The sequence below is a fragment of the Macrobrachium nipponense genome, chromosome 6, assembly GCF_015104395.2.
Source record: "Macrobrachium nipponense isolate FS-2020 chromosome 6, ASM1510439v2, whole genome shotgun sequence".
NCBI lineage: Eukaryota > Metazoa > Arthropoda > Malacostraca > Decapoda > Palaemonidae > Macrobrachium > Macrobrachium nipponense.
The window spans coordinates 21,048,121-21,068,713 of record NC_061108.1 but is presented as its reverse complement, the minus strand read 5'-3'; the positions used below and the strand labels follow the sequence as shown (position 1 = coordinate 21,068,713).

Here is a 20,593-nt window from a genome sequence, read left to right as displayed (position 1 = left end):
AAGAGTTGATATCATGACTTTTTCGCATTTTGTATTCCTGCAACGAGAACTTTCACTCACTTCTTTTGTAAACATTATATGCCATCGAGTTTGTCATTACAATAGAAATCTGAATTCATTTGCGCGTTCATCTCTCCACCTCCAAATAATTCCATAAAACGCTTTGGAAAACTTTAACTAAGTCTCTTTGATTTCTGGGTGGTTGTTTATGAATGCTGATAACTACTCGCATTAATGAAAGTATAGTTCTCCTTGTTGACGTCACTTTGGTCTAAGTGGAACAAATGGAACAAATTCTTTGTGGGCGGCATTCGACTCATTACAGTATTTGATTTTTTTCGCTCTGCTTGTATTCGCTATTTGTATTTTATTACATACTGCAAGTTTTGAATCATGATTCCATATTTCATTTTGGCAGGTCTTCAAGTAGAAAAGTTGGTTGCGGTGGTTCTTCAGAATGGCGAATAGTTTTCTAGAATTTTGTTGACAGGGTTAAAAAAACGCAATAATTTAGAATCCGCTGGGATTTTCTCTTGTATATAGTTCTACATTCTATGTAAGCGCTCGCAAATTTAAGTTCTTCCTATAAAATCCCCTCCTCTTTTCATACCTTCGTTCCAGGACTTTTTCCTTCGCCCTTTCCTTCCCCTTCACTCACTTCTGCTTCCGAAATGAGCTCTTGGTTCCTGGAATTCCATTCCGTCTTAGTTGGAAACAAAAATGGGAATCAATTTCTCTCAGAGGACGATTGCAAGCGGCGCCAATTTGAGCAACGCCGAGCCAGATTGAATTGGTGTTTTTTTACTCTTTTTTTTATCAATAATCCAGAAGTTCTTGGAGGTTTATCGTAACGGGCAATTCCAAGGTGTGGAGAGAGAGAGTGAAATATACCGTATATGCTCTTGTATGTGCATATACAGTAGTGCAAAAGTGTATGCAGTGTTCATTTGTGTACGCCTCGAGTGTGTGTGTGTATGTATATATATATATATATATATATAATATATATATATATATATATATATATATATGTATGTATGTATGTATGTATGTATATACACACACACGCACACTCGAGGCACGCACAAATGAACACTGCATATACTTTTGCGCTATTGTATGTGCATATACAAGGACATACGTTATATTTCTGTGTGTGTGTGTGTGTCCACTTCGGCATATCCTCAATTGAGGGCAACTCCAAGAAAAAAGGGCTCAATGATCATTGCCACATATTACTATAGCTTCCGAATTAGGAGTGAATATCCTGTTTTGTCAACCTTCCACTACATCAGCCAATTCATTCACATGCACGGGAAGCTCACGGGAAGTTTTTTTACTGCTTGACCACACTCACGATTTTCCCCAATTAGGGTCTTCTTTTAAAGTACTTATTTCACCCCTCCCCCGGCAGTGCACCTCATTGCCAGCAGTACGAAAGGGAGTTCCACTGTGCCCCTTCTGCCACTAGCTCCATCCACTTTTTAGTCTTTAACTCTACCTCCATTCCTGTTTTTTCCTCTGTCATGTCGTCCAACACTATTACTTCTTAGTGTTCCATTTCCCTAATATTCTTTATCTCCCTGTCTTCAGCTTCAGCTACTTCTTTGCGCTGTCTCAGTCCATGAGGGGCCAAAAGTACCCCAGTGCTGCCTGGCTTGACAGCCTAAATTCCACAAATTCCGTCAGTCTTTCTTTCCCTTCGGAGCATTGAGTTGTAATTAGATTTTCCCCACTTTTCAGGGACTTGTATTTGTTTGGGTTCTTGTTTTTTTCCCGATCGAGTTGTCAAGTTTCATTTTCAGGAGTTAATTTCCTACTCCACATTTTATACATCAGCTGCTGTTCTCAATTTTACTTGTTTCTTAGTAGAATAGCTTCACTTTCAGTGCTCCGGCTCTCATCTGTATCCCTCCTACTTACCGAGCTTCTCACAGAATTTTTATTTTTATTTTTTCACATTAAGTTTTACATTTTATCATTGGGTTATGCTTGACACAGCCCACCGTATGGGGACACGACGTCAAGAGTCTAAAAGCACCAGTTTTTCAATTGCCTTGTTTCACATTCAGTGTTGTTAGAAGCATTTGTTCACGTCGTGATTATATAGTCTCTTGTACATGGCAATGATGAAAACCAACGACCTCAAGATAAGTTTGTTTTCAGTGGTTGGTTAATTTACATGAAGCCGGCCTGATACCGAGTGGCGACGCGTTCAAGTATTAAAGGTACTCGGAAGCCTGATGTAGATGTATGGTCTGGCCCCAGCCATCCGAGAGCAGTGTTGCCAGTTGTTTTGTGTTTACCCTCTAAACTTGGGATAAGACTTACACAAAACCATGGAAATAGGTGAATTTAGCGCGTATCTATTTGTAATATATATATATATATATATATATATTATATATATAATATATATATATATATATATATATAGATATATATATATATATATATATATATATATATATATATATATATATATATATATATATATATATATATATATATATATATATATATATATATATATATATATATATATATATATATATATATAGATAATAATATATATATATATATATATATATATATATATAATATATTTATATTATATATACGTACATAAATATCAGAGCAATTTTATCATTATTGCATTACTATGACATCTAAAATTCATGGAAACAGTTTGTAAAGGCTTCGGCGTATGTATCAAGTTCCACTGAATTGGGAATGATGTCCGAGAGGCGTGTTTTTGTAACACATCCTAACAAAAGATATTTTGTGTTCTTTAATTATAACCTTTTTCAAAAACATAATCGGTAAAATAATTACTCTATGTTAATGTGAAGTTTAAAAGCATAATAAGTGAAGATTGCTCTATTGCTGCACCCAAAAACAGAGTTGTGAAGCTGATATCAAGAATTCGAGCAAACTTTCGTCTTAAACTTACGAAGATCATATTCATCTTTGGAATATGTTTTCGTTTGTTCCATGATCTTATTAGATTTTTTGCAGGGAGTGAATTGAATTGGCTTTTTCATGTCAATTTTCTTAAACTATCGATTTATATCAAATATTGTTTTCTGAGTTATTGGTTTTGCAAATTATTCATTTGGAGCCGGTGTGGAGAGCAGGGAAAGCGAGTAATGAAATTCCTCAGAGCTTGTAGTGGAAATTGTTGTAAACTTGGATGTCATTTTAGTGTGACATTTCGTCACCAAGAGCGAGTCTATATGACTTCATTTATTCCGACCGTATGAGGAATGAAGTGATAAAGAGGGGATGAAGGAAAATAACACAAAGATGTGATTATAAACAATGCCCTTTTTTTCAAACCTTAACTGTAATAGCAATGTGTAAAATACAATAAAAGTATTTTATTACTTAATACTAATGGAAAAAGTGGCTGTCGCTCTGTAATGAAATGTCCTTAATATTGTTCAAATGTCAGAGGAAGTCCATTTTACCCAGACTTGGAAAAATCATTGTTTTTGTTCCTGTTATGCAAACCAAATTAGCTTTGTAATGAACATCGAGCATAAAACTTTTGTTGATTCTAGATCTTTCATTTTTCTTGCGTAAGAAATGATGATAAACTGTGATGCAAAATTCGGATGAATAGTGATTTTTCCAAGCCTTTTTATATGCCGTCATATCTTTTCAAACGTTTGCAAATGCCGTCATATCTCTGCAAGCCTTCGTATACGCCGTCATACATCTATTAGCCTTTGTAGATGCCGTCATATCTCTGCAAGCCTTTGTATATGCCGTCATACCTCCATTAGCCTTTATAATGCCGTCATACCTCCATTAGCCTTTGTATATGCCGTCATACATCTATTAGCCTTTGTAGATGCCGTCATATCTCTGCCAGCCTTTATAATGCCGTCATACCTCTATTAGCCTTTGTAAATGCTGCCATATCTCTGCAAGCCTTCGTATATGCCGTCATACCTCTATTAGCCTTTGTAAATGCCGTCATATCTCTGCATGCTTTTATAATGTCGTCATACCTCTATTAACCTTTGTAAATGCCGTCATATCTCTGCAGGCTTTTATAATGCCGTCATACCTCTATTAACCTTTGTAAATGCCGTCATATCTCTCCAAGCCTTCGTATATGCCGTCATACCCCTATTAGCCTTTGTAAATGCTGTCATATCTCTGCAAGCCTTTATAATGCCGTCATACCTCTATTAGCCTTTGTAAATGCCGTCATATCTCTGCAAGTCTTTATATGATGTCGTCATACCTTTTATTCCCTTATTAGCCTTTGTAAATGCCGTCTATCATCATGCTTTAAGCTTTGTATGTGGATCTAGACTTCTATAGCCTCCTTGATTAGCCGGGGGGGGGGTCGCCTTTTGCAATAGCATGCCGTATACCTCCACTTTGGGGTAATGATACTCTGCAATCCTTCGTATAATCCGGCCGTCATAAATCTATTAGCCTTTGTAAATGCCGTCATATCTCTACCACAGAGATAGCCGTTGCCAGTCTCTCCACCACGTTAGCTACGATGTTCGTCACCTTTCTAATAAGAACCTAAAGAGTTAGTTGTCTTGCGTTTGTGAACGATGTCAGTTGCTGTGAGTCCCTGTGTAGTATTGAAGCATCACCCAGTGTCGTTGTTGTCAGTCTCAGCTTAGGTTTGGAATTCTTCGTTTGTCGTTGGTTGTCTTTGAACTCTTTAAATGTTAGCAGATATCTCGAGGTTGATCTCGTCGAAGAATGTTCTATAGAGAGTTGGCGCTGTGAACCTTTGGGAAATAATTGAAATAATGAATGTGAGAATTGCGTATGTTTATGATTCAGCTTCTGTGCCGTGTCATAGAAAGGGTGATTGGATTCTTGACCATTTGATAAGGAGAATGATTATTGGACTTCCTATCCCACTGCCATCATGAGAGAGAGATTAACAGGATTAGTATAGAATTTGACAAATGGATGCATCCAAACCCGCATACATTAAATTGATATAAAGTTGCCAAAGATTGGGATTTAGTTTGACGAGATTGCATGATGTATAAAATCATGGAATTCGTGACCTTTCTTAAATAGGCCTGCTTATTTACCTGTCCTAATTTCCCTAAAAAAAAAATTTTCACTTTTCTGTTAAATTAATCTCAATTATACTTTTTCTGCTTAAAACGTTAATCGAAAATTTCGTGAAATTTAGCATCTCCATAACTACTATAGTAAAAGAAGACTGCAATGCTAATTTCCCTAAAATATAAAGGTAATTATTTTTATATTTACTCTTCCGAAGTATTTTAGTTTCCTAGTAATTGATAAAAAGAATCTGTCATCAAAAAGGTACGTGCATAAGCGTAGACTTTCTTTCATATGGCAAAGAAATGTGTGCAGTTGAAATGCAATGCTCTTTGAAAAATATGTGAGATGATGTATGTTCCCAACAACAAGGAATCCTGTATATTTCCTACCTACTAATGTCTTTGGTCACTAGGCAAAGGAATGTTAATGCTCCAGGGACTAACCAAAAGAGCTCACTTTTTCCAGGTGCTGGAGAGAAAGAAACATTTACTCTGGTAAAAGATAGGAAACATGAAAGCCTTGAACATACCTCCCAGGACAGAGTCTGTAGGCTTCCTCACACACGGATCCCGTCAGCCCTTCAATAACAGCCAGTCCTTTTTTGCTCCTCTCTGATAATTCGCCGGTTGGATCCTCATCCCTTCAATTTAGAGAGAGAGAGAGAGAGTTGATTAATTAGTCATTCAGTAAAACGTAATGGAATTATTTTTATGATAGATACATAGAAGTCTGTCCGTACGTTCACCGGTTGGGTTATTGACACTGATGCTTAGTTTTTATAATAGATATCGTAAGAATTCGAGATGATTTTGTTTGCTAGCGTAGAAGACAGTTCATGTAATGTTTCCATTTTGAGAATTCTACTACAAACGAATGGTAAATGATTGGCTCTTTATGATGTTAGTAATTAAAACATTCTAGGTAACACCTATTATTATTATTTTTATTATTATTATTATCATTATTATTATTTTTTTTTTTTTTGCTTTATCACAGTCCTCCAATTCGACTGGGTGGTATTTATAGTGTGGGGTTCCGGGTTGCATCCTGCCTCCTTAGGAGTCCATCACTCTTCTTACTATGTGTGCCGTTTCTAGGATCACACTCTTCTGCATGAGTCCTGGAGCTACTTCAGCCTCTAGTTTTTCTAGATTCCTTTTCAGGGATTTTGGGATCGTGCCTAGTGCTCCTATGATTATGGGTACGATTTCCACTGGCATATCCCATATCCTTCTTATTTCTATTTTCAGATCTTGATACTTATCCTAATTTTTCCCTCTCTTTCTCTTCAACTCTGGTGTCCCATGGTAAACTGCGACATTCAATGAGTGATACTTTCTTCTTGACCTTGTCAATCAACGTCACGTCTGGTCTGTTTGCACGTATCACCCTATCCGTTCTGATACCAATAGTCCCAGAGGATCTTTGCCTGATCGTTTTTCTATCACTCCTTCAGGTTGGTGCTCGTACCACTTATTACTGCAAGGTAGCTGATGTTTCTTGCACAGGCTCCAGTGGAGGGCTTTTGCTACTGAATCATGCCTCTTTTTTTTGTATCTGGTTCTGTGCAAGTGCCGGGCATTCACTTGCTATGTGGTTTATGGTTTCACTTTTCGTATTGCACTTCCTACATATGGGAGATATTTTATTTCCGTCTATCGTACTTTGAACATATCTGGTTCTTAGGGCCTGATCTTGTGCCGCTGTTATCATTCCTTCAGTTTTCCTTCTTTAGCTCTCCCTCTGTAGCCATTGCCAATTGTCATCGCTGGCTAGTTCTTTAGTCTGTCTCATGTATTTGTCCATGCATTGGTTTGTTGTGCCAGTCCTCTGTTTTCTTTCTGTCTTTCTCCTTGTCTCTGTATATTTCTGGGTCTTCGTCTGCTTTTATTAGTCCTTCCCATGCACTCTTTAGCCACTCGTCTTCACTGGTTTTCAGATATTGCCCCAGTGCTCTGTTTTCGATGTTGACGCAGTCCTCTATACTTAGTAGTCCTCTCCCTCCTTCCTTTTCGTGTTATGTATAGTCTGTCCGTATTTGCTCTTGGGTGTAGTGCTTTGTGTATTGTCATATTTCCTGGTGTTCTGATCTATGCTGCGGAGTTCTGCCTTCGTCCATTCCACTATTCCTGCGCTGTATCTGATTACTGGCACTGCCCATGTGTTTTATTGGCTTTTATCATATTTCCGGCGTTGAGTTTTGACTTGAGTATCGCCTTGAGTCTCTGCATTATATTCTTTCCTGATCGTGTGCCTTCATCTCTTGGTGTTTTATATCTCCTCCTTCCATTATTCCCAGGTATTTGTATCCTGTCTCATCTATGTGTCTTTGATGTTGTTCCCATCTGGTAGCTTTATCCCTTCAGTTCTCGTTTACTTTGGCCTTTTTATATGTTGACTAAGGCGCATTTTGTATTCCAAAACTACCTAGCCTGATGTCCTCAGATACAATCCTTACAGTCTGGATTAGGGTATCTATTTCCTTGATGCTCTTACCATACAGCTTGATGTCGTCCATGAAACATCAGATGGTTGATTCTGTTGCCTCTTTTCTTGAGTTGGTACCCTACATCCATCTTCTGTAGTACTTTTGTCATGGGAATCATGGCTACTACGAAGAGTAGTGGGGACAGTGAGTCGCCCTGGAAGATCCCTCCTGATATTAACTCTGCTAGTCTTATTCCAGAGCTTGTAAGGATTGTATTCCAGTTGCGCATTGTATTTTTGAGGAAGCTGATGGTATTTTTCCTCTGCCCCATATATTTTCAGGCATTCTATTAGCATGTGTGTGGTATCATGTCGAAGGCTTTCTTATAGTCTATCCATGCCATGCTTAGGTTGGTTTTTCCTTCTCCTACTGTTCTTCATTACCATTTTTGTCTATCAGGAGCTGGTCTTTTGTGCCCCTACACTTCCTTCTGCAGCCTTTCTGTTGGTGGGGGATGGTGTTTGTTTCCTCTAGGTAGTTGTATAGCCTTTCACTGATGATACCTGTTAGTAACTTCCACATTATTGGTAGGCAGGTGATAGGCCTGTAGTTACTGGCTATATTTCCCTTACTCTTGTCTTTTTGTACTAAGGATGTTCTTCCTGTGGTCATCCATTTGGGTGCTTGGTGATTTGAGATCAATGCTGGAGTTGTTCTGCTATTCGTGGGTGTAGGGCCTTGAAGTTTTTGAGCCAGTATCCATGGACTTCATCGGGACCGCGGGGCTTTCCAGTTTGGCATTTTCTTTAGTTGGTGTCTGACTGTGTCTGTCGTGATGTCTGTGAATCTTTGTTTTATTCTCCTCCCTGTTTCTTCTTCCTTGACTTTCCTGGAGCCATGTTGCATGTTTGTTGTGTGATACGGATTGCTCCATATGTTTTCCCAGAGTCTCTACTTGGTTTTGGCTTCAGGAATTTCTGGGTGGTTGTCCTTCCCCTCTTAGTTGGCTGTATAGTCTTTTTCTGGTTGGTTCCGAATAGTTTGTTCTGTTGGTATCCCTTATTCCTGTTCATGTATCGTTGGATCTTATGTGCTTTGGCCTTAAGCCTCTGTTTTACATCTTCTATTGTGTTGTTTAATCCCCTCTCTTGTACTTTGTATTTCTCGTTGAGTTCCTCCCTTGTTTTCTTGCTTCTTAGCCTTTTTTCTGCCATCTCTTTCAGTTTACTCAAGTCAGATCTCATCACCATGATTTGCTTTTCCAGTCGCCTTTTCCAAGGAGGTTGCTGTTTTGGTTTCTGTTGGGTTGGTTGTGCTGGTGGTGTTGGTGTTCGAATTCCCATCAGTTCTGCTACTAATCTTGCTCCTGCATACGTCAAGTTATTTGTTTCTGTGAAATTGAACAAGACCACAGTTGATGGTCGAAAGCTTTAATCCTGTACAAGATATATATATTTCAAAACTACAAAAGGATTTTACTTCATTGTGGATTGTATCCCCATTTACTTAGAGGTACGACATAGTAGTACCTGGCTTCTTCTGCATATACGTATATATATTATATATATTATATATTATATATATATATATATATATATTATATATATAAATATATATATATATATATATATATATATGTATGTATGTATGTATGTATGTATGTGTGTGTGGTTAAATGTAAATAGAAAAAGGCTGTACGTTTGCACGACAGAAACAGAACTACTGGATTTATGGCAGCAACGACAGCTAAAGGAACGATATTCGAAGGTGTATTGATCATTTCCATAAGTACAGTTAACATCCATAAACCGTTTGTCAAGGTAGACAAAATGGACATGTTATCAGAGTTCGCGACGAAGACACTACTGTATGTGGAGAGACTGAATCTATAATGACACACACATGCACACACACACACCAACACACACACACATACTTTACCATAAGCTCAGAAACCCGTTCCTGTGACTTTAAAGCTAATCCTTTATTGGCAGTCGAGACACAATTACTGATACGGTTCGCCCCTCTTTGCATTTAGGGCATGAAATCATTTCTTTGTACTTATTTGATTGTCTCTGAAGAAGAAAACGAGTATCCGAAAAGCTTATGTTTGTTAGAATTGCAATTACTGAAATTCTTACATCTCATTTCATATGTTATTAATACATATTTTCTTTATATCGAAACCGGGTTCAATCCAACGGCCTGTTGCCACCTGTTTTCAGTCTTTGTTGACAAGTGCCCGATGGATAATGATATTTATTCACCAGCTTTTGACTTCACTTGTCAAGAACGCTGTTTGTTTATAGAATTTTTCTAAAAGCTAATGAAGAAGTTTTGTTTGAAACTGGACATGGGAAGAACGATGACGTTTAGAAAAGGAGATGGGGAAGTCATCTTTTCTTCGTGAAAGATTATACAATAAAAATTATATTTCAAAGATTTTTACTAATCATAGAAAACTCGAGTGTAATAAGCCATATTTTAAGCGTAAACATTATATTGGGTATTGTTCATGATTTGCCTTTTATGTAGTTGGAAAGGAACATTAAAATTGTAGAAGAGGACTATAGAAAGACGTATTAGATTTACAAAATCAATAGGACACTTGTTATAAGTAACAAATGAGGTTTTCGTGAAGTTAATCCCGAATGTAAAATGCGTTGGCTTGTAATTAAGTGTCACTATAAGCGAAGTATAAGCGGTGTGCGGCCCATTACCGAAGCTAATTTAATTAAAAACTAAATGAGTGGAGCTTTCGGATTTTATGAGCTCAAAGGGTTTTGGGCATTTAATGGTTTCGATCCTTTAATTTCATTACCGTGTAATAAATTCGCTTTTGTTTCAATAAACCATTGTTTTCCCTTGCTGGATGGAAACACTTTGGAACTCTCCCGAGACACGAAATTCACTCTCCATGTTTTTCTCTTTTTTTTTCCGTCAGCGTTACTGAGCATCTCTCTGATGATTTTCTTTGTGAGACAATTTGGTTCTACTAAAGCATCTTTTTTTTTTATTGCAAGCCCTTCACTTCTCAACGGGGAAAAAAGAAATCTCCCTGGGATTGGTAGAGCTATGTGCTTGCAACTCGGAAGTAACGCGTTCGGTCCTGCTTGAGAGATGAGGTTTAGTTCTCTTATTTAATTATTAGTTACAGCATTCATATGTATACATATATATATATACGTATATATATATATATATATATATATATATATATATATATATATATATATATATATATATATATATATATATCTATATATATATATATATTATGAGTATCCACTTTGGATCCTCTTTTCTTTTCTTCGGCAAAACGTAACGTTTTGAGGGAAGAAGTTTGAACTAATAACATAAAATTCAAATTGTAAAGAAGAACAGCGAGAAGTGGAGTAATGACCTTTTAAGTTAGGATCCAGTCAAGAATTTCCCTTCCGCGTTGGGAACGGATTAAGGTTCCCTTGAGAATACTTTGACTTAGCAGATTTTTTTCCTCTTGGATTATAACACGAAGCGAAGATGGAAAACATCCTAATGGCCTTCTCCCCCTTGATATTTGTATGATGATTTATGAGGTGTCATCTCCCCATCATGGTTAGCTACTGACTGATGTCAAATCCCAAGACAGGTCACCCACACTTCAGGGACTTGCGCCCCTTTTTCCATTGTAGTATGGTCCCCGTAATTTAGCAAAACCCTCATCTCACGGGAGGTCTCCATGGCTTAACTCCAACCGTCCACCTGACCTCGCCACCCTTTTCACTTGACCTTGTCCCACTCCATTGCCATCGACCTTCACGTCCTAACTCCGCCTCCTCACACCTGCATGACCCTCACCTCTCTCAACCCATCTGTTTTTCTATTGCTCTCCCTATGTTAACACCTTCTCTGCCGGCATTCAAATGTTCCTTCTGGTTTCCGCCGAGACGAATCGTTCCTTCAAGGAATTCGATTGTGTTTTGAGAACAGCAGTATCTAGTTTGGGCAGGATGGTTACAGTTACTAGACTCGGATATATATAGCCTTCCCAGGCCTATCAAATCGCACTTGTCCTCGCACTTTGCCCTAGCTTGTAACACGTCGACCTTGCCAGTAATGGATGGCATATCACTTCACTGCAGTATGCCAGCCAGGGAGCATTCCCGTACCTGATCACTCAGCCCGCCACTCTCTTCAACCACCATCTTGAAGCCAACAACAGCTCCTACTGTCAAGGAACCACAACTGTGCATCGAGACTCTCCCTGTGAGTCCTCCTGACAGTTGCCTAACTTCTTGGCTCTTGATTTCCTTTGGTGAAGCCCTGCAAGTTACCCACGTCCTTCAGCCGACGCCCAGGTACAACTCAACACTCGTCACACCAGGGATTTAAGGTAACTGAAAGCAAACATTTGTTCTGTTGGCCTTTCATCCCTTGTTTCAAGCTTTCATTCGTCTTTTCAGCTGTGTTTATACTCAATGCATTTTAACGTAATATCAAAATTTTGATATACAACAAAATCTTATAAATCTTTGTGTAATTTTGCCTTTGAAAGTATCAGTGTTTTCATTTCCAAATACTTTGCAGATTCGTGTAGACTGCCTCCCCGTTGTGTGCCTGCCCCTGTAGAGCAACAGAGCCACTTGCCTCATTCTGCCAGTGCCAGTATCGGGTTACCATATCCCTGATTGCCAGCGATGCTCATGCTCACATACAGTGCTCCACTTGAATAGTGTTATTGTATATTACTAATCTTAAATTCAGGTTCCATATTCTCCTGTACCTACATGATCCTGTAGTTTAGTGTGATTGCCTGCAACTTAGTGGCACCTTTTCCCTTGCTATTGTGGGTAGAAGAATTAACGTCACGACTGCCACGGAGCCAGACAGAGCTCCTGTAAATTGTATATCTTCTGATTGCACTTTAAGAAGTTATATTAATTTATGAATGGAATAAATGTTACATTCATTCTTTATTTTGGAAAGTTATTCTGGGTGTTCAGTAAAGGTTCTTTTTTTCATCTTTTTTACATAGTCTGCGTGCCATGGTCAGGAAAGCATAGATTTGTGCGCATGGAATAATGTTGGAAATTCAGAATTTTGAATTCAGTCATTTTTTTTTTACCCCAGCACTTCAACTATGACAATATATGTATATATATTATATATATATATATATATATATATATATAAATTATATATATATATGTGTGTGTGTATGAATATATGGGTGTGTGTTTCTTTATGTATGTACGTATGCATACATGTATGTATGTAAGTGTATGAGAGTATACGTATCAGAGGGAACACCTAAAGTTCAAAGTGTATGCTCATACAACCGTGTATATTATCTATCTTACTATCTATATATTATTATATATATATATTATATATATATATATATATATATATATATATATATGTGTGTGTGTGTGTGTGTGTGTATGCATGTATATATACACGTGTGTGGTTTTGTGTTTTAGTGGCAATAAGGATATTACCAGTCAATTAGCCCAATGCCCCAATAGCACACGGCAATAGGATTACTGACCAGGATTTATCATTAATGGCCAGAAATGTTGTGCGACATTATGCTTAATACCTTACTGTCACAGAATAACGGTTAGAATTTAAAATAGAGAAGTGGCATTCATCTCTATGTTTAGAAAATCGCTTCTTTTTCATTTTTTAAATTGGTTACAACACCTGACGCGATGGGAAATAGGGTTGTCAGGCTCATAAACAATATTTGTTAGATCCATTTAATATCGGCATAAACAATATTTTCGTGTCAACAGTTTTCGTTAACTACATCTTAACCTTGCGTGGATATTGCTGCCTATATGTGGTGTGATGCTATATTTTCTAAAAGGAAATTTGAAGGATTGATCTGAATGGTACATTATTATGTACAGAGTTACAAATATGTTTCACAACTTACTAGATTACTTAGCTTAGAGGCCCGGTAGTTTCTTGTGGACAAGAGTCCCGTGTTATTGTATTTGCGTCTTTCTGATGTACGTACAGTTATGTATTAGAAATCCGGGTCCTACTGATAATGTTCATTCGCTGCCTTCTCTTCTATCTCCTACTTTTCAGAATTCCCGCCTTCTTCCGTCGGCAGTAACTTCGTATAAAAACTGAATTATTTTTATTCAAGATATTGCAATTTCATAAGTAAACGAAACGAAAGGGAGCTAGAATGTCCAGTCAAATATACCAGCCTTTCGCGACATTTCTGTACTACGCTTGCACAACGTCTTTCTGTTGCCGGGAAACTGTAGCACAAAGAGTAAATACGGGAAGTTTGAAATCTCATATGTTATGCATGTATATTTCTATACACTTATGTATGTATGCGTATGTATACAGGTAAATATGGATATTATATTATTATTATAATATATATAAATATATAATATTTTTAGGGCCTATTAATATATATATATATATATATATATAATATATATATATATATATTCTCTTTGTCATAATTTGATATGTTGGAATTAACATGTCATCAATGAAATCAGCCACAAATACAAGGTCACGTGCTTTGGAGCTAACCATTTCAGATCCTATTTCGTTAGTGATTTTCTGTATGAACGACGAGCTAAGGTTTGAATACCACTGACTTGTAATTATGGACAAAACTTAGAATTTGTATTGAATTAGCAGTTTTCTTACCAAAAGGAGCGGTGGGGAAATCTGTTGATGATACCATATCATGGCTGGGATTGTCAGAGCGTCACCATTGTCTCTTATGAAGTAAATTCTTAAGAAAATGTAAAACATTCATGAGAAGCTTTACAGATGTTTCTTATGAAACCACCTCTTTCTCTTTTTACACACACGATTATGCATCTCTTTCTACCTCGTAATCATAGCTCTTCTTTTACTCTCAACCTCTGCTATATTTGTAAATTTTAGGCACCTTAGTGACCTGCCACCTCGCTGACCGCGAGTTCGATTCTCGGGCATTCCATTGAGGTGTTAGAGATGTGTATTTCTGGTGATAGAAGTTCATCTCGACGTGGTTCGGAAGTCACGTCAAACCGTTGGTCCCGTTGCTGAATAACCACTGGTTCCGTGCAACGTCAAAAAAAACACCATACAAACAAAACTATTTGTGAATTTGGTCGAGACAAGATGGCTGGCCAGTTGCCGTAATTTACTTCGCGAGTGTCGCCTTTCTCAGTAGACCTCAAAGACTGCAGTTCTGTCATAATCTCTTTGACCTAAGCTACCGAAGCAAGTCCTGGCTATAAATGTGACGTAAATGTAATAAACCCTTCATTCTAAAATCAGTACCAACCTACAAAATTCATAATTTTATCGTCGTTTGAGAGAGAGAGAGAGAGAGAATTTCACATTCACATTCCATCACTGCTGAAGAAGACCTACCGGAAAAGAGCCCTCGCGGCTTCTATCTGGAGCTCGGACAAGGGGTCCACTTGCTCGGGAGCCACGTCTTCCTCTGGATTCCAGTTGTCTTCTCCGTCGTCAATAGCATTGGCCCTCTTGGGAAGGTATTTGTCGCTCGTTTTGGCCACGGTTTCCAATTCGCAAAGGAAGCGCCTTGTACAAGGCATTAGGTCTACATCTGGAACCTGCCGTGAGAAATATAGAGGCCAAAAATCATTATATATTTAGTGTATGTCTATGTCTGTCTTTTAGCGAGATACAGGTAGGTATGAACTGTATCTCATTAAAATTAATTCCTCGTTGGACGGTTGGTTTACATGCTCGCCTACCAATTCGTTAGTCGCGAGTTCGATTCCCCACTTAACCAACGTTGAATCAGAGGAATTTGTTTCTGGTGATTAGAAATTCATTTCTCGTTATAATGTGGTTCGGATCCCACAATAAGCTGTGGGTCCCGTTCTTAGGTAACCACTTGGTTCCTGGCCAAGTAAAAATATCTAATCCTTCGGGTCAACCCTTGGAGAGCTGTTAATCAGCTCAGTGGTCTGGTTAAACTAAGATATACTTATCTCATTGAAACAACTAATAAGTTAGATGTTCAATTTGTGTCCCCTTAATTTACCAAGTAAAGCAATATATACTGCGAATGAATATTTAAAGAATGCAAATTAAGAGCCGCTGTGGGTAGTAATTAGCAAATGGAAATTCAGGGTAATCTATTAGGAAACGCTATATTTTTAACGCTTCCACACAAAATGCTAAAATCCTTCGCCATTCCTTTTCTCATTCCCTTGTTTAAGAGATGTTTGCAGTTTCTCTCTCTCTCTCTCTCTCTCTCTCTCTCTCTCTCTCTCTCTCTCTCTCTCTCATTGTACTGGTATCTGTCTATGCAGAGAGATGGAGAATGGCGGGGCTGCATAGAATTGTATTTGCAGATATCCCTGCATTTCCTTATCACTAGTGTTTTGTAAAAGTCTCGGCAAGTCATAATGAATCAGTAAAAGCCCCTTTTCGACGCTCTCCAGTTTTTACCTAAAGTCATAATCGCTTTAACCACACCCTTCCACAAGAGCTGCCCTTATGAATATCTTTGACATTATTTTTTTCTTCTGGTTTGGTGTAAGTTATAGCTTTAGGTTTCCTGTAACAGTGGCATTTGCTCTGTGATATTAACTGTAATAGGAAGCATAAAACATTATGCTAGATTTTTATTTTATCTTTTATTTAATTATTTCTTTTTGCATCAGTAATGAATATTAAGAAATCGTAAGGATGTCAAATAGCAATAAGACTTTATAAAAGAGAGACACTGATAAATGGATCATCACATTACATGAACGAGTTACAACAGCGTGATGATAGGGCTGCACATATTAAGGAAAGTTTTGCACGCTCGGCTAATAGCTCAGGAGTTGTACTATAACACAAACCTGCAAGAATACAGTCTACCCACAGCAAAGGCTTCTCTCCATTAACATATGGCTAGGTGCTTAGCTTAGTGGATCTACTATCTGAATTATGAAAGATTTACATTGAGAAATTAGGAACGTAATAATAGAAATGAAAACTCAGATTAATTAAGTGTTTCACACACCTGATATAGGGTCGCGTTACGGTTTGAGGACGTAGAGCCATCCATGATGACATCCCTCTTCTTTCTCTGGCGTTCCATGAGGTCACTGAAGAAGCTGTTCATATCGATAGGGAATACGCCTGTCGTGCTGATTAACAGCAGCTGCAATGAAAGTGGAATTCATAATTAATTAATATTATATATATATATATATATATATATATTACATATATATATATATATGTATATATTATTCTATATATATATATATATATAGTATATATATATATATATATATATATATATATATGGGAGTTGCATTTGTATATTTGTTACTATATGTGTGTGTCGTAAGAATTGAAAGAATAGAAATGGGGTTGGTTTTTCCTTTAGAAATTCAGCAGTTGACAGAGCTAAACGAAACAAGCCATAGAGAGTAGTCGTTAGTTACGCGAATTACAAATAGCGAACAACACGAGGGCAATATTTTTTATATTTTTTACTCAATATATTACTTCAGCTTTTGTATTTTACAAGCTATTTTCCACTTTTGATTTTAACTGCCGTCAGAATATAGGCCCTTATTAGTTTGGAAGTATTGTAAGAGAAAAAAATTCTTGTTAAATGTTTTGTGGGTAAACCAAATAGTAATTATTGTGAAAAGACTGAATAAAGGAAATGATTACCACGTAGAGAAATGAGACTTTATTTTCGAGATCCTTGAAACAAACATGATGTATCAGAGAGACAGACATACCTTAAGGAATGCGAGCAAGATGATCAGTCCTCCAGTTTCATCCAGAGGCATGGCATTAGCTTCGAGCGTGACCAAGGTGTATGTGATGAAGGAAGACACCATAGGGAGCACCACCCCCACGATGAAGAGCAACACACTGCGCCGCATTTTGAGCGATTGTTCTGGAAGAGAAGACCCACACTGTACTGGCATCGACGTATTTCTTTCAGTACCCCAGTTTACCACTTACTTCGCCTATACTGCCATGAAGCTTTGTCAGAGCACAAAATCTTTGCCAAGTTAAAACCCTTAATTTTCTCGTTTTTCACCCGTTAACTATCCCTAAAGGCAAGACGGATGTACTTTTGACGAACTGTCACATGTGTATGAATCGATCCGTGTTGATTCTCAGTACAGAATCTGAATTTGACAGGAATATGTACAGCAGAGTTGCTGTCAACGTATACCACTCTTAATGGCCGAGTTGGGAGCTTACTGTTACCTACGTTCAACCCAAAAAAAGCTTGTTCGAATCCTGGTCCGTTATTCCAAAGATAAGGTATTAAATTTGATATGAATGGGTTAATTGTGACTTGATGTTTGAATGTATAGAAGTCTTGTGCGTAAATTTACTGTCAAACTACTGCAAGTGTAATGCATAGTATACAGTCACGTTCTGACAACTGCAGTAGCAGTAGGCAGAAAGACTGTTCCTGGCTACTGGGTACAGAGTTAATCATTCTTCTTTCACAATAATGCATTTTCTTATATATATATATTTTTTTTTTGGTCATCATTTGGCAGTTATCAGTTTATTCTGTGATTTGACTCCCACAGTGAATTCATAAAGCATTGCTCCTTCCTTTCGTTCTGACAGCTTTTACGTATTTGGATGTTCATACCAAATGACTTTTTCCAGTGCAAGAAATGTCACATTTCTCGCAGTTCACACGTATACCACTACGTTTTGCATTCCATTTTTATCTGCAATCATGTACATATGTTACCCCTGCTCGTGTAGTGGGAATAGAACATGAAGTCTTATTTTTCATCCGTTACTCTTTTTTTTTTTTTTTGGCTTTTTCGAACTTATTATGAAAAAGTTATTTCATGGTGATTTCCTTTTCCGTATTCCAAAGAATATTTTCTATGAGCGTTACATAGGAGATTTTCCTAGCTTCCTCTGTTGCATTGTTCTTAGAGCCAGGTAGATAAGCTGACTTTGCGAACAGATGCCTCTTATAATACATTTCGAAATGAAAACATCAAGGGCCGCTCATCGTAAAAGATTCAAAGGGTAAAGAGCAAAGGCACGAAAAGAAATATGAATATATGAATTCGTATGTGTCCATGGAAGCAAATTTGAGCTTCGAGACTTTCAGGCATTTTCCCATACATAAACTTCTATAGATACGGGAGAGTCTCGTTGACAGTCCCCCGCCCCAACCCCATTCATGGAGGGAGGACTGGCATATTGAGTGCATCTAAAAACTCGAGTCTCGCTTTAGAATGTATATCTAACAGCGCAAACATATCATCCTCGTATTCCCTCCACTTGATTAAACGAAGCCCTACCACGTGAATTGGGGCAGAATAGAAGTTTCAAAATATTCCGTGTAGAAATTAGCAGGGTAGGGGAAACATAGACCCCATAGCAACAGCAAACGTTCCCCCTTTATGTTTTGCCATCAAATTGGAAAGGTGTTTTGTCTTGCATAATTTAATTCATTTACATATTCTCATTTGGAGTGGGAATGGAACGCTTGTTCCTCACATTTGCCTAAATACAGTCCAACTTTTTTTTTTAAAGGAATATCAGGAAAAAGAATGACGACATCAAGCTGCCCATTGCAGCGGGATTATATTTTTTTTTTTTTTTTGCTTCATAATTTCTTCAATAAAATGGCGAAATTCGTCGTGGCTGATTTTTTTAAAAAGGAATATCAGGAAAAAGAATGACGACATCAAGCTGCCCATTGCAGCGGGATTATAAATTTTTTTTTTTTTTTTTGCTTCATAATTTCTTCAATAAAATGGCGAAATTCGTCGTGGCTGATTTTAAAGATTACGTGTAGGACTTTTAACATTCTCTAATTGGCTGCTTTTAACCCACTGCGAACAGGAGGAAAAAAATGTCTCTAACTCGTTAGTCGTTTTTTGTTGTAGGGTCAACTGACGATGGGAATTTGGTTGCTGGTTTGACCAAGAGCATCATTCGCCTAGCACCTGTTTATCACTACCACATAAATGCATTTTCAAGAGGTAGTTACTGAATATTCTACAGAGGGAATTGTGCATTACAAGGTTTCCCTGATATTTTTGTAAACATACAAAACGATTATTAATGGATGACGTTTTTAGTCGGTGCTTTCCAACCTTTCAGATTTTTAGTGCGGCATCTTTTCCACTGTAGTAATGAAACAGGCATGGGCGTGTCAAGTACCCAAGGGTAAATACAGGGTCTTTACGTATCTTGAATTCTACAGCTAAGCAAATAAAGCCACCGTTACTCCACTTCCTTTCCTAAAAGACATAGGTTGGAATCATAATCAGATTAAGAGGACTAACCCATTCTGGGTGCGAGCTATTCACAATTTAGGGGAATTCGATATGAGCGGATGGTGAATTCTGTGGCTTAATATTTTGTAGTTTTAGAATGTCATGTATAACAATTGTGCTCTCAGTAAGTCATTGACTTGTATTATACCTGTTTTATAATTGTGTGCGATCAGCTGCCGACGTTTGTTTATGACGTTCTATTGCAGCATGGACGCACACTTACAACTCTGCTTGGTCATGATTAGATCTGGAACAACTGGAGTGAGAATGTGTGTGTATATATATATATATATATATATATATATATATAATATATATATATATATATATATATATATATATACAACTGAGTGCTAAAGTAAATAATTATCTGGTGGCTGACTGTTACGATAATAACGAATGCAGTAGCTAGATTTTTTTTTTTTTTACATCCAAGAATACCTCAAATGACTAACCATCACTGACGAATTTTCTCTGCATTTATATTGGCAATAGTAATGGTCTTCTTTTTATGAAAAATCTTTTTCATATAAAATATACTTATCAGCAATTTATAATTACTAGGAATTTTGTAAGGATTTCATTTGGTTGCTGTTACTCTTCCAATCTCATGAACATTAACAACAGGACGACGAATATTTTCATGTGTTAAAATGTGGGGGGGGGGTGGGGGGGGACGGTTGATGTATTTATAACGCTATGGAAGTAAAATTAGTCAATTTATTTTTGTACTCAAATTGTGAACCTTAAAGCAAAAAAATACTATTATTTTTTAACCTGGTATTTGTTTTTATTAAGAGTTTTGAAATTAATATTTTTAGATGAGGGGAAC

At 37.3% G+C, this 20,593-nt stretch overlaps 1 protein-coding gene across 1 annotated transcript; it reads right to left on the bottom strand.

Annotated features, from left to right (window-relative positions):
* Positions 1-4,693: 4,693 nt before the first annotated feature.
* On the bottom strand, positions 4,694-17,374 carry LOC135216450 (uncharacterized). The gene is made up of 5 exons (XM_064251820.1): positions 17,224-17,374; positions 16,488-16,628; positions 14,873-15,078; positions 5,588-5,698; positions 4,694-4,763 (listed from the first exon to the last, which is right to left on the bottom strand). Exons 1-5 carry the CDS (start codon positions 17,368-17,370, stop codon positions 4,694-4,696), a joined length of 675 nt encoding a protein of 224 aa, XP_064107890.1. The 5' UTR covers positions 17,371-17,374.
* Positions 17,375-20,593: the final 3,219 nt, after the last annotated feature.